The following is a 13,415-nucleotide window of genomic DNA, read 5'->3' on the forward strand; positions in this document are numbered from 1 at the left end:
GATGTTTCCCATAGTCTGGGGAACATACCAGTGAAGATTCGAACTGGCAACCTCTGGCTTGCTAATCAAGTCATTTCCCTGCTGTGCCATTAGGAGGTTCCCCAAATATGGGTGTCTGGATGTTGTTCAGCTGCAACACCCCTCTGCCATTGTTGATGAGGATGATGGGGATTGTAGTCTGACAGCATCTGGGCACCCCAGTTTGAGAATGGATGTTGCAGCCGAATGTTCTCTATCTTCATCTTTTAAAAGTGCTTCAGAGCATGAAGGTCTGTGGTCCTGCCTCAGTTTGCAGGAGAGCTGAGAGAGTGATTCTCCATGCATCACAAGTTCAGTTTGGTATCCATTTTGTATTTTTCTTCCTCCTTAAAAATACAGCGAGGGAGCATTCTGCTCTGCATAGGCCCGTCAGTGTTTTTTTCCAGATTTCTGACAACAGGGCCATAGTTTGTGTCTTTCTGGGTAAAACCTGGAGGTGCACTTTGCTTTTATTCTCTGAAGGACTTGTTGTCTTGGTCAGTGCCCAGAGCAATAGACAGACATCCTCCTTGCTGCTGCTGGATAAGTCCAGCTAAAATCACCCTTGGAGTCACAGCCCATATCTTGCCAGAGAAAGGGGGCCATTGTACAGCCCTGGACCTCCAGGTGAGGGGCATAGAGCAGTGGGTGCATCCAACATTCTGGCTTACCTTTTCCCATGTACAGTCTCTCTTATAGCAATCAATCAGTTTAGTCATTCAACCATAACTCTAACAAAAAGAGATCTGATACAACAATTAAGTAGAGAGCTGGTCAGTGGGAGGAGAGCTGGTCTTGAAGTAGCACGCATGAATTGTGCCCTTTGTTAAGCAGGGTCCACTCTGGTTTGCATTTGAATGGGAGACGAGGTGTGAACACTGTACAGTGGCAGCTTCCTATGTTCAAACAATAACTAGTTAAAGTTACTTTAATTTAATTAAGTAGTTAATACAGATTCGCAGGACACTGAAAAACAACCACTGACCCAGAGTAATTCAGATTCAAAGTAATTCAAAGAGCTCCCAGGAGAAACCATATCCTGGGAGAGAAACCATTCAATTGTAAACTGCCCAGAGACGCAGGTTCTGGGCAGTATAGAAATATTTTTACAATAAATAAGCAAATGCTGAATCTCTCTTGCAGCATACTCACATCTCCCACACGCTTTGGCCATGTTCCAGGAGAACAGGCTGCCCACTGCTGCATGTACCATATTTACCCCAATAGAAGATGACTCTGAATTTAAGATGACCCCCTTTAAAAAAAATACTGGTTATACTCTGTTTACCTGAAAGGAAGAGGATGCTGAATGTAAGAGGACCCCCTGATTTCTAATATCCAAGAAGTTGGGGGCGGGGGGGGGAACCTAGTGTTGGATTTGGGGAAATACAGTAACGTGTGTTTGCTATTTAGATAATTGACAATATCATAGAAGAAAGCCAGAAAGTGCATCAGCTGGAGGATGATCCTTTGGCTCCATCGGGAAAGGAATTGACCGACCTGCCACCACAGGCGAATGCTTGGGTTTCCAGAGCGGACCTCCTTCAGCATATTCCCGAACCTTTGGTTGCGGGGACAGCATTACACGGACATAATGAAGAACCTCCTGATCAGGCCGTGGCAAGTGAGACGGAGTCCGGGCAGGTTTTGCCGCCTCCTGATGAGGTGCCGGAACACCGAGCAGGAGAAGATGCCGATGGATCGGCAGAAGCCGCGAAGGAACCCCCAGAACTGAAACCAGCAGACGCCGATGAGCCGGACGAGGAAGTGGCGGAAGGAGAGCAGCTGACTCTCTTGGACCAGGGCGATGCCTTGCTGACCAAAGATTCGTTGGCGGCCGAAGAGCTGCCCCCAGCCAAACCCCCGCGGCAGCTGACCATGGAGCCGGACATCGTCGCCAGCACGAAGAAGCCGGGGCCCGCACGGCCGCCCCCTCCCGCAAGCGCCCCGCCTCCCCGGCCGCCACCCCCTGCGCGGCCTGCCCCACCCCCCCGGAAGAAGAAGAGCGACTTAGAACTGGAGACGCAGAAAATACCTGGTCTGGAAGGCAAGTGGCAGCTGGGTGGAAATTCAGAGATACGGGTGTCAGTTCCCCCCACCCTTAACGTGTCCGATCTTGTGACAGTTTCTTTTTCAGCTGCTGGTCTGTTACCTCCCAATGCATCCCTCGAATCCCTGGGCAAAGATTCTCCTCCTTCTTTGGACCTGGCGAGCGCCACGAGTGGAGACAAAATTGTGACCGCACAAGTAAGCAAAGCGACCCTCCGTACCCAGTCACCGTGAGAGGAAGCATAAGAGTTGTGGGGGAGATGTCCAGACCAGTGTTCCCTTAGGTGGTGTTGACTACAACTCCCATGATCCCCAGACGAAGGCCAACGCAGCAGGGGATGCGGGGAGCTGCAGTCAACAACACCTGTTGCAGGGAACTCGGGACCCGATCAAAGCAGGAGGAACAGGAGCACATGGCATGTGCTAAGACAGGAGTTCTCAAACTTGGACCCCCAGATGTTGGACTACAACTCCCATCATCCCCAGCCACAGTGGCTGGGGATGATGGTAGTTGTAGTCCAATATCTGGGGGTCCAAGTTTGAGAACCCCTGTCGGTCAGCCTGAGGCTCTCTCGCTGTTGGACCACAACTCTCATCGTCCCCAGTGCCGTTTATTGTGACGGGATGATGGGAGTTGTAATCCAACATCAGCTACAGAGCCTTAGGGTGGCCACCCCGATCTACAGGGAAAAGTGCATGGTGCTTCTCCTTGGGGGTGTTTGTGGTGGGTGGGGACTGTACCACTACAGAATGCAGAGGGAGTGTCTCCTGTTGGAATACTCCCCATAAGTCAGTTCTCAGGACATAGAAAACTAGGACATATGGGGAAAGGCCAGGTTGCATCCACAGATGCGGGCCACCCCCTGCAACCTCAAGTGGCACCTTCTCCAAAGGGCTGTGCCTTGTGCTTTCTGTGTCTCGTGAATGGGAGCTTCCATCCTGTGACTCTTCCCCGTGTCTTGCAGTCCGGCACAGCGTAGCCCAGACAAAGGTTGCCCACCTCGTCTCCTCCTTGTAAGAACTGGGTCTTTAGTCTAACGACTCCGCGTCGGTTTTAAAAATAGACCGTGTGCTATATTGTGCCGCTCTCAGAAAATCCCATTACAGCGTGTAACGTGCTTTGACCCACTTTCATCATGCCGGGGTTGTCATGAAATAATGTGTCCTTCCACTCGTGCATTTAAACAGACGTGCTTCTATAATTGCAGGAAAACGGGAAGTCAGCTGACGGACAGACGGTCACCAGCGAAGTCATCGGGCCCCAGAGGCCCCGGTCTAACTCCGGCAGAGAGCTCACAGATGAGGTATCCTTTCGGGGAGAGGGGGACAAGAACTGTAACCATTCTCTTGGTGGTGGTGTTTGAGAGCTATCTGCTTAGAATTCTGTGGTGGCAGCCACCCTGTGGAACTCCCTGCCACAGGAGGGTGAGATCACTCCTTCTTGTTGGTGTTAGGACTACGAATAATTATATATCGCTTATCAACAAAAGTTCTCAGAGGTGTTTATGTGGATAAACCACTTTAAATAATAGTTCCCTGTCCCAAAAAGGCTCACAATCTTAAAAAGAGAGGGAGAAACCAAAAACAGATCATAAGCTAGACACCAAAAACAGCCACGAGATGGATGCTGTGCCTGGAGCTGGATAGGGCAGTTGTGCTCCCCTGACAAATAGAAGAAAATCGCTACTTTAAAAGATGGTTCATAGGAACATAGGAAGCTGCCATATACTGAGTCAGACCACTGGTCCATCTAGCTCAGTATTGTCTACACAGATTGGCAGCGGCTTCTCCAAGGTTGCAGGCAGGAATCTCTCTCAGCCCTATCTTGGAGATGCTGCCAGGGAGGGAACTTGGAACCTTCTGCTCTTCCCAGAGCAGCTCTGTCCCCTGAGGGGAATATCTTGCAGTGCTCACAGCTCAGTTAGCAGGGGAATTGTTACACCAGTGATCGTCAAAAAACCAAATTGTTCCAGCAAAGCTTTTCCTCTGCTTTTCATTGCTGACATAATTGATTTTTCCATGTTAATGCTGTACTTGATTTGTGATGTGTTTTTATATCATCGGCCACTTTGGGCACCTCCATTGCGCAGGGAAAGAGCAGGGTAGAAATTGTCTAATGAATAGACATTCTTCCCTTCACCCCAGTAATCTTACATCTACTGTGTTAAGCATATGAAAGCGATCTGCACCAATCTCAGTCAGATGCTACAGTCACAATTATAGATTGTCTAGTATATAATTATAGCCAGGTGGGCTGGGACAGGCCCAGCTCAGGGAGGATATTTTAGTTAGAAAAGGTGCAGAGAAGGGCAGCCAAAATGATCAAGGCATTGGAGCGACTCTCCTGTGAAGAAAGACTACAGCGTCTGGGCCTCCTTAGATTAGACAGAAGGCTGGTGGTGAACATAGGAAACTGTCTTATACTGAGTCAGACCATCTAGCTCAGTATTTACACAGACTGGCAGTGGCTTCTCCAAGGTTGCAGGCAGAAATCTCTCTCAGCCCTATCTTGGATATGCTGTCAGTGTTGACAATACTGAGCTAGATCGACCAATGGTCTGACTCGGGATACGGTGGCTTCCTGTGCATGTTCCGGTGCACACTCCTGTACCAGTACAAAATGGATTCTAAAAACTTCTCTTTGGTTAACCTTTTGGCTGCTTAATGTTGACCTCCTCGTGTTGGTGAGCTTTGTGTGTGACCTTCCCACCTGCCTTTTTCTGCAGGAAATCCTGGCCAGTGTCATGATCAAGAACCTCGACACAGGAGAGGAGATCCCTTTGAGCCTGGCGGAGGAGAAACTGCCAACGGGCATAAACCCCTTGACGTTGCACATCATGAGGAGGACCAAAGAATACGTCAGGTAACAATCCAGAGTTGCAGCTGGGCCCTGAGAGTCCTCTGTCTTGATGGCTGTGCCTCCTTATTGGAACATGTCTTTCTCTTTTAGTTCATTTATTGTGTTATTCCTTAGAACATAACGCATTAATACATGCATTAAAGTATATGTTACGAGAGAGAAAACAAACATGACCAGTTACAGATTATTAGACCATCCTTCATTAGTGGGGGAGGAGCCAAGATGGCGCCTAGCTAGCAGGCCTGTTCACAAGCTTCTGCCTTAAAAACTGGCCTTCTCTTCGTTGGAGCTCAAATTCTCTAGCAAAAACGACATAAGCCTCCACCATGACAAATAAAAGCAAGAAGAGAAAAAGTAGGAACAGCCTCAACGATCATTCAGTAAGGCCAGTGCCAATGAGGATCGACTCCTACCTTCCCACCAACGGAACCATAAGTATAATCTTTACGCTCCCTACAAAGAACAAATTTATGAACCTGGGCATGGAGAACGCTTCCCGCACCCCCAAGGAGTCTGCTGTAAGGGAGACTGCATTACACCAGGCATCTTTTTGCTATGTAAGAACTCTGGCTTGGAAAACCCCCTGGAGCAGAGAGATGGGACCTACGAGAACCAGACGACCCTGCGGCCACTCCGACAGACCCCTACCAAAATACTTGGGAAATGCATGTTTACAGCAGAAATGGTCCTTCAAACTTGAGGGCACTTAAACACAATCTCAGCAAAAGTAGCTAAGCTCAGGCATACTTTTGTTGCATTTGTGCTACACAAATATGCAATTAAACTTCCAAACACAGCCCCCAGCAATGAGCAGGCAATTCCTCAGCTCCATTCGGGACCTCTGCCAAAATCACACACAGGACACATGCTGTCAAAAACAACCTATCCATCTAAATCAACGCATGTACTGCAAACCTCCCAGGTGCTATTACAAATAGAAATGAGACTTATTAGCACTGGGAGATGGGCTCATCATAAGGTGATTAGTAACTGTCTGAGCCAAGTCTTAAATCGGCACCCCAGATCTGTAGACCTGGACCCGATCCCATTTTTGCCAAGCTGCCCAGAATTCTGTTCACCTTCAGACATCCCACTCTCCAACTCCATCTCCTTTGGATGGAGAGGTACCTTCTCCATCACTTTAACATTAGACCCAATGATGAAGCAAGAAAACATCCTGGTAGAGGAGCAGGCCAGATTCAGGGAGGGACGGTCCAAATTGAGCAGTGCTTCGTACTTCAGCACCTAATTGAAAAATACTCAACTCAGTCTCTCTGTATGCAGCCTTCATTGATCTCAAGTCTGCTTTTGACTCCATCCCACGACCCTGTCTATTGGGGTAAACTGGAAGCCTCCTCGACTGACTGACTGACGCCTGGTATTCCTCATTCGTACTCTGCATGATGACACATCCTTGAAAGTTAGATGCAACCCCCAAGGGTACTTATCTAACACTGTCCCAACCCATAAGGACATCAAACAAAGCTGCATACTTGCATCTCTCCTGTTCAACTTCTATATAAATAACATGGTGGGCCACCTAAACAACCCAAACTTCCACCTCCCGAAGCTGGCAGAGAAACCTGTCTCCAGCCTGCTCTATGCTGATGATGTGGCAATCCTCTCAAGGGACCCCCATAGGTCTTCAAAGAGCGCTGAGGGCTCTCACCCAGTCCTAAGGGAGAGCAATTGGGTATCAATTCCCATAAAACCAAAATCATGGTCTTCGTCAAGAGACCAAGGACGCACTCCTGGCATATAATCGGGAATCACAGGTCTCATGCTTCAGATATCTGGGGATGCTTTTCCACGCTTCTGGGACTAGGGAGGCCCATGGTGGCTATGTTGCCCCAAACGCCCAAAGAAGCGCTTGCTGCCATTCTAAAATCCTTCTCGTCAAAAGAGGGCCAATACATACCCACAGCCCTTAAGCTATTTGAAACTAAGTCAATGGCCCAACTTCTGTACGGTGCCCAGCTTGGCCCGCCTAGAGCTTGTCCAATCCAAATCCTGTAGAGCAGTACTGTTGTGTCTCAAATGCCTCTCTACACTTGGAAGCAGGCTTGGTGAAACTGGAGGCCAGAGTCCAGCTGTTCCTACTCAACTACTGGCTGAGATGATCCTTCCTCCCAATGGTCCTAGCCCCTTCAACATTGATGGATGGCTTCCAATGCACATGGAAGTGATCTCTATCTGTGAGACTATCCTTACTTCCCTCTTACTTCCCCACCCACTCTCCTTGGGTTACAAGCAGGCCAGAACACTGATCAAACAGCACATAACAGATGCAGAACACCAAACCGACCTCAAAATCTCGTCTCTCTGAAAGTCTAAGGTACATAACACCTGCTGGATATCTTGCACAGCTAGAAGGCCCTAACCACAGAAGGGTCTTTACCCTGGCTTGCTGTGACACCCCTCCCTCAGCTGTCCTTGAAGGAGGATACAGGAAGATCCCTTTCCTGGAACGTCTGTGCAACTCGGGACAAGTCAAAACTGTTGAGCATGTCTTCCTTCACTGCCTGTTTCATCTCAGCTTATCTTATATAGCTTTTAGCATTTCAGCAAATTATAGCTTCTAGCATGTAAATTTCAACAGCATCTCATAGATTTTAGCCCTTCCGTGACTCCATAGTCGCATGCTACTGGTTTAGCCATTTTATAGCTCTTTTATTGCTTTTTACAGACACTCATAGTTTTTAATCTTATAGCAAGACTACCAAGCAAACTAGTAAGGCCATAAATAGAAACATCCGGTAATCATATAGTAAATTTCATAGTAACCTCACAGTCTTTATGCTAATAGGCATAGACTGTTGCTTTTATCTGTTTTTAATTACTTTTAATATCATATGTTACATGTTTGTTTTACCTTGTGCTGGTCTGAGACCGTAAGAATGAATGAATGATTAACACTAGAAGTTTGAGTGTGTCCTTCCTTTTATCTTTTCTTCATGCTATTATATACAACTTTCTAAAGAATTGGAAACCTCACAAGCATAGAGTCTTCAACCTGCATGGCGGTATTCCACTAGCGTAGGCTCCTTATTGGTAACTTTCTGTGTATCGTTTCCCTCATAAGCCCTTTTGAATTCCGGGAAATGTACACGGGGCTCCTTTGGCGGCCTTCCTGTTGACGGCCATTTTGTTTCCCCATAGTAATGACGGGGCGCAGTCTGACGACGAAGACAAAATGCAGTCTCAGCAGAGCGACACAGATGGCGGCCGCCTGAAACAGAAGACGTAAGACATTTTCCTTTCTTCCTCTCAAGTCAGGCATAGCAGTAGGTGTGAATCGAATGGCCACCCTCTTTGTGAAGAAGCCGTGGGCGTGAATGGGGGCCCTAACCGGTCCCTAAAAAAAGGCTGTGGTAAGCCCAAGATGACTGTTTAAGAGGGTGCCATATTGAATCTGCTGGGTGGGAAAAAGGGGGGGTCTGCTTTGGGGGCATCTGCTATAGGGTGGTGCCAGGTTTTCGGCATGCCGATTGATCTCCAGAGTAGGCATGAGACCCAGTTTCCTGAGATACAGGCCAAAGATCCATCGCTTCCGGCATTCTTTTTCCAACAGCCAGCCCAGTGCTGCTTCCAGCAACTCAGCTGTGCTGGAGCACTGAAAGTGCTTGATCTATCCCTGCAGTCATTGGGTGTGAGGTTTCCACAGTAATGCTAGCAAGTTGGTCTCAAGCGGGCACGTAAAAGCTGGAAGGGAAACCAGCATTGCCTTTTAAAATCCAGTAGTGGGGCTTGTGTATGTTAGACCAGGGATTCTCAACGTTGGGTCCCCAGATGTTATTGGACTCCAACTCCCATAATCCCCAGCCAAAGGCCACTGGGGCTGGGGATTATGGGAGCTGAAGTCCAATAACATCTGGGGACCCAATGTTGAGAATCCCTGTGTTAGGCTGCAATCCACAGTGTGGTCTCTGAAATGGATGCAGCTGTCTGATGCATTTGCACAGGATACAGTTGTCCTCTACTAATTGACCAAAGAGGCACCTTTTAAAAGCAGCAGTTCATTTAGCGGGGGGGAGAGCAACTGGCCTTATCCATCCCCGGCACAGCATCCCTCCAATGGATGTTGCTGGTGTCTATCTTATGTTTCTTTGGGGCCAGGAGACCATCTTATTTATTTGTTTATGTGAACCGCTGTGAGAATTTTGTTGTTGTTGAAAGTAGCATGCATACGTTCCCAGTCTGCAAATGATGGCTTCCCCCCCCCCCCCCCGCCTCCTCTTGCATGCAGAATTCTCACAATGGCCAATTGGGAGTGCTACCCTATTAATCTTAGTTGAGAACCACCCTATCATCTTGTTTTCCTGGGATAACCAAAGTAGATGAGGCCTGTAACATGCATTTCTTAGTTATAGCTGCATAAGGAGGGACCTTTTTAAAGTGGCGATTCTCTTTATTGAGCAGGGGGAGAGCAACTGGCCCAGCATAGCATCCTTCCAGTGGCTGTTGCTGGTGTCTATCTTAAGTTTCTTTTTTAGATGGTGAGCCCTTTGAGGACAGGGAGCCAGTTTCTTTATTTCTATCTATTTAAACCGCGTTGGGAGATCTTGTTGGAAAGCGGTCCATAAGAGTTCGCCGTATTTGTGTACAGTTCTCCCAAGAAGTGTGCTTGCACTTTCAGGACACAGCTGAAGAAGTTCTTGGGCAAATCGGTCAAGCGGGCGAGGCATCTGGCTGAAGAATATGGGGAGCGAGCCGTCAACAAAGTGAAGAGTGTTCGAGACGAAGGTTGGAGGAGTTTTTGTGGAGGGTCGGGGAGAGAGAGCCCAAAATATTGCAGTATACCTGACCACTGGTTGTGGGGAGGGAATTGGGGCAGAACTGTATTGGTTTTGTTCCCCTGACTTGCTGTGTTCAGAGTTCCTGGTTCTAATCACAAATTGGACAATCTGCTTGCCGGAACTTCCTGCTGGCCGCGGGGGGTGCCCTGATGACTTCCCCAGTCGGGGGGCCGAGAAGATGGAGGCTGCACCACTCCTGGGCGCAGTCAAAGCCGGCTGGGACCTTCTGCAGCTGCCAGGGAGAACCAGGAAGCCCGGGTGCCTGAGGACTGTGGCTGGTCTGGCGTGGCCCAGCAGGCCACCTCCTTGTGGTGGCAACGAGAAGAAGGCAGGGAACATAGGAAGCTGCCATATACCGAGTCAGACCATGGGTCCATCTAGCCCAGTATTGTCTTCGCAGACTGGCAGCAGTTCCTCCAAGGTTGCAGGCAGGAATCTCTCTCAGCCCTATCTTGGAGATGCTGCCAGGGGGGGAACTTGGAACCTAGATGCTCTTCCCAGAGTGGCTCCATCCCCTGAGGGGAATATCTTACCATGCTCACACATGTAGTCACCCATTCGTATGCAACCAGGGTGGACCCTGCTTAGCAGAGGGGACAAGTCATGCTTGCTCCCACCAGACCGGCTCTCCTCTCTTCAACTGATGGCGCGATGGGCAACAGCTAATGGAGGGGAGGATAGAGGCTGCGAGATTAGAGAGGGCAGAGTCGGGAGAGGGTGACTGGGATTGCCCTGATTGCATGGCCAGGGATGAGAGAAGTCAGAAGAGATGGGAATGACTCGGCCCTAGAGGCTCCCGGCAAGGAACAGACCGACCCCTCTCCCTGACGGCTGGTGGAGGAACAGGGTGACCTCCCTAGCACTTTACTTCATGAGGTTTTGGACAGGAGCAGAGGAAGGGAGGCAGTTGAAGACTGTGGCCACTGGCAACTGCTCTTCCATAACCTGTATGGAAGATAATACCTACACATCTTATTTAGCTGTTGTAAAAATTATTGTTACTTCATTACATTACTTTGTCGTGAGAAGGGGAACATAAGAGGCTGTCTTCTACTGAGTCTGGCCCTTGGTCCCTCAAGCTCAGGATTGTCTACACTGACTGGCAGCCGCTCTCCCAGGTTTCAGGCAGGAGCCTTCCCCAGTCCTACCTGGAGATGCTGCCAGGGGTTGAGCCTGGGGCCTTCTGCATGCAAAGCAGATGCTCTACCACTGAGCTGCCCTCGATCAGTGGCAGAGCACATGTGTTGCATGTCAGAAAGTTTGGGTTTGGCGTTTCCCCCCCCCCCCACCCCAATAGGAGTTTGGAAGCAGCTCTGAGAAAGGTCCAGCTTGCTATCCAGGAGAGCTGTTGTCAGTCTGAGTTAACAGCACCACACTAGAGAGGCCACTTGGTGTTTTTGACGAGGCCCTAATTCAGTGGCTGAGCGCATGGCTTTGCATGCCGAAGGTCCCAAGTTCAGTCACCAGATTGGGAAACCTCTTGGGCAGCTGGGAAAGACGCCCCTCTGCCTGAGGAATTGGAAAGCTGCTGCCGGACCAAGCAGACTGCGCTGGGTAGGAAAGACCCCGTTGCCTGGCTCAGAATACGGAAGCTTCATATGTCCACCTGGGCAGTGCTTTGAACACAGCAAAATCACAACGTTAAGGCAGCAACCTCTTGTGTCTGTGTGCATGCACGCTTTTCTTTTTTCCCCCAAGCTGACTTGGAAACGTCTTCTTGCTGATCAACGTTTTTAATTGTGTGTTCAGGGCTTGTGTCTTTATCTTGAGCCACTTAATAGTTTTAACCGGAGATCAGGGTGGAAATGTGAATCGTCTCTGATTTGGGACACGTGGTTTCTTTCCTCAGTTTTCCATACCGACCAGGACGACCCCTCCTCGAGCGACGACGAAGGGATGCCGTACACCAGACCAGTGAAGTTCAAGGCGGCCCATGGCTTCAAGGGGCCCTACGACTTTGAGCAAATTAAAGTGGTTCAAGATCTCAGTGGGGAGCACATGGTAGGTTGCTCAAACAGTGGCACTTCATAACAGACCCACAGATTTTTCATGGAAGCAGTTTTTAGAGCCCACTTACAAAGTATCATAATCCAAGACCAGGTTTTTTCCAAGTTCTTTGATGTTAGAAATCGGGGAGTCATCTTAAATTCAGAATAAATACAGCTATAACCTGTACGTAACTCTTTTTTTTAGTGGGATTGCCTTGCATCCAGAGTCATTTTCTATTTGGGTAAATATGGTGATCCTTGTTTGGACAAAATGTATGCCTTAAAAGAGAAAAAAGTCAAACTGTGAGGCCTAGTGAACGTGAAGTGCAAAGAGGTTCCGTCTGACAATCTTTTACAAAGCTTAAATGTGTACAGGATCAGCCCAGTGGCCCTTTGGTATAGTTACAGCTGTGAATCTTGCATATTCTTGAGCTTTGCTTATATTCACATTCTCTACCTCTTGCATTTCTTGGCCTCTGAGTTTGCCTTTCCCCCTCCCTACTTACACTTGTGTGTGTACAGCTATACAGATGTGCCAGCTAAGTGCAACACTGAGTCTGAAGAAGTGGGCTCTAGTTCACAAGAGGCATCTGTTTGCCTTTAAGGTGCCACAAGGCATGTTGTTTTTGCTGTTGCAGACTTAGGGGACTCCCCCTCTGGAAACATGAGGCTGCAGACTCTTCTTGAAGGGTTGTAAAGATTCAGAAATGGAAAAGGATTGAGAGGTGGTGGCTGCCAAATGTGGGCCAATCTTGAGAGCAGGCCCGTCTTATGCTGCTAGGGATGTGCAAAGGATTTGACTGAATCAATTCGAATTCACCCGAATTTGAATCAATTTGGTCGAATCTTTTGCACATCCCTATCAGCTTCTCTCTCCTGCTGATGATGTCAAATTTAATTGCATACCACTTTCTCAAGTGTTGTTCAGAGCATCTTACAAGGAGACCTGTAGAAAAATTAACAATAAATTATCAAAAAATGAATCACCAATTATATGTGTGTATAGTTCATACTAAAATTCTCTCAGAAGGGTAACTAGTCCTTTTCGAGCCAAGATGGCAGGAAGAGTTTGGCCTGGTTCTGAGGCATCTTTCTTCAGGGTGGCAGTGCAGGTTTGGGTCCACTTTTGTCTTGGTCCGGTGGTGGCTGCTGTTTCTGGAGAGTGGTTGTTCCCATTCTGGATTCGGAGTTCCCTTCCTCTCTCCCACAACAGGGTGCCGTCTGGACAATGAAGTTTTCTCACTGCGGTAGGCTGCTCGCCTCGGGAGGGCAGGACAATGTCGTGCGGATCTGGGTCCTGAAGAATGCCTTTGACTACTTCAATAACATGAGGATGAAGTACAACACAGAGGGTAGGCCTGCCTTCCTCTCTGGTGCTTCCGTAGCCGCTAAAAAGTCATGGTGTGCCTTGAGAAATGATTGCTTCTCTTAAAAGGAGGTGTCCTCAAAGAAGTCTCTGCCCTTGTGTTTTAGGCCGAGTGTCCCCTTCCCCGTCGCAAGAAAGCTTGAATTCTTCCAAGTCAGATACTGATACAGGGGTAAGTCAGACCATGATCTTGGGCACTGAAGTTCCCAAAGCATTGATTTCCATGACAAAGGACCATTCCCCTCCCATCTGTGTTTGGTCTGATTTCTAAGGTTCTTCCTCTCCTCTGTCAGCTGGGCAAGTGGTCATGGGAGAGTTTTATCTTCCCAGTTACTCCC

The 13,415-nt window shown here is 48.6% G+C and overlaps 1 protein-coding gene across 3 annotated transcripts in view; it reads left to right on the plus strand.

Annotated features, from left to right (window-relative positions):
- The window catches only part of WDR44 (WD repeat domain 44), a 43,496-nt gene that overhangs the window by 16,558 nt on the left and 13,523 nt on the right, over positions 1 to 13,415 (plus strand). For 2 of the 3 annotated variants that reach the window (XM_053274315.1, XM_053274317.1), the window contains exons 4-12: positions 1,432 to 2,065; positions 2,144 to 2,265; positions 3,276 to 3,371; positions 4,794 to 4,930; positions 8,087 to 8,170; positions 9,564 to 9,670; positions 11,573 to 11,724; positions 12,925 to 13,063; positions 13,185 to 13,249. In XM_053274315.1, the coding sequence (XP_053130290.1) occupies positions 1,432 to 2,065; positions 2,144 to 2,265; positions 3,276 to 3,371; positions 4,794 to 4,930; positions 8,087 to 8,170; positions 9,564 to 9,670; positions 11,573 to 11,724; positions 12,925 to 13,063; positions 13,185 to 13,249 (1,536 nt within the window). The remainder of the gene's footprint in view (positions 1 to 1,431; positions 2,066 to 2,143; positions 2,266 to 3,275; positions 3,372 to 4,793; positions 4,931 to 8,086; positions 8,171 to 9,563; positions 9,671 to 11,572; positions 11,725 to 12,924; positions 13,064 to 13,184; positions 13,250 to 13,415) is intronic. The other variant, XM_053274316.1, reaches the window with a different exon arrangement.

Source organism: Hemicordylus capensis, chromosome 11, assembly GCF_027244095.1.
Source record: "Hemicordylus capensis ecotype Gifberg chromosome 11, rHemCap1.1.pri, whole genome shotgun sequence".
Taxonomy (NCBI): domain Eukaryota; kingdom Metazoa; phylum Chordata; class Lepidosauria; order Squamata; family Cordylidae; genus Hemicordylus; species Hemicordylus capensis.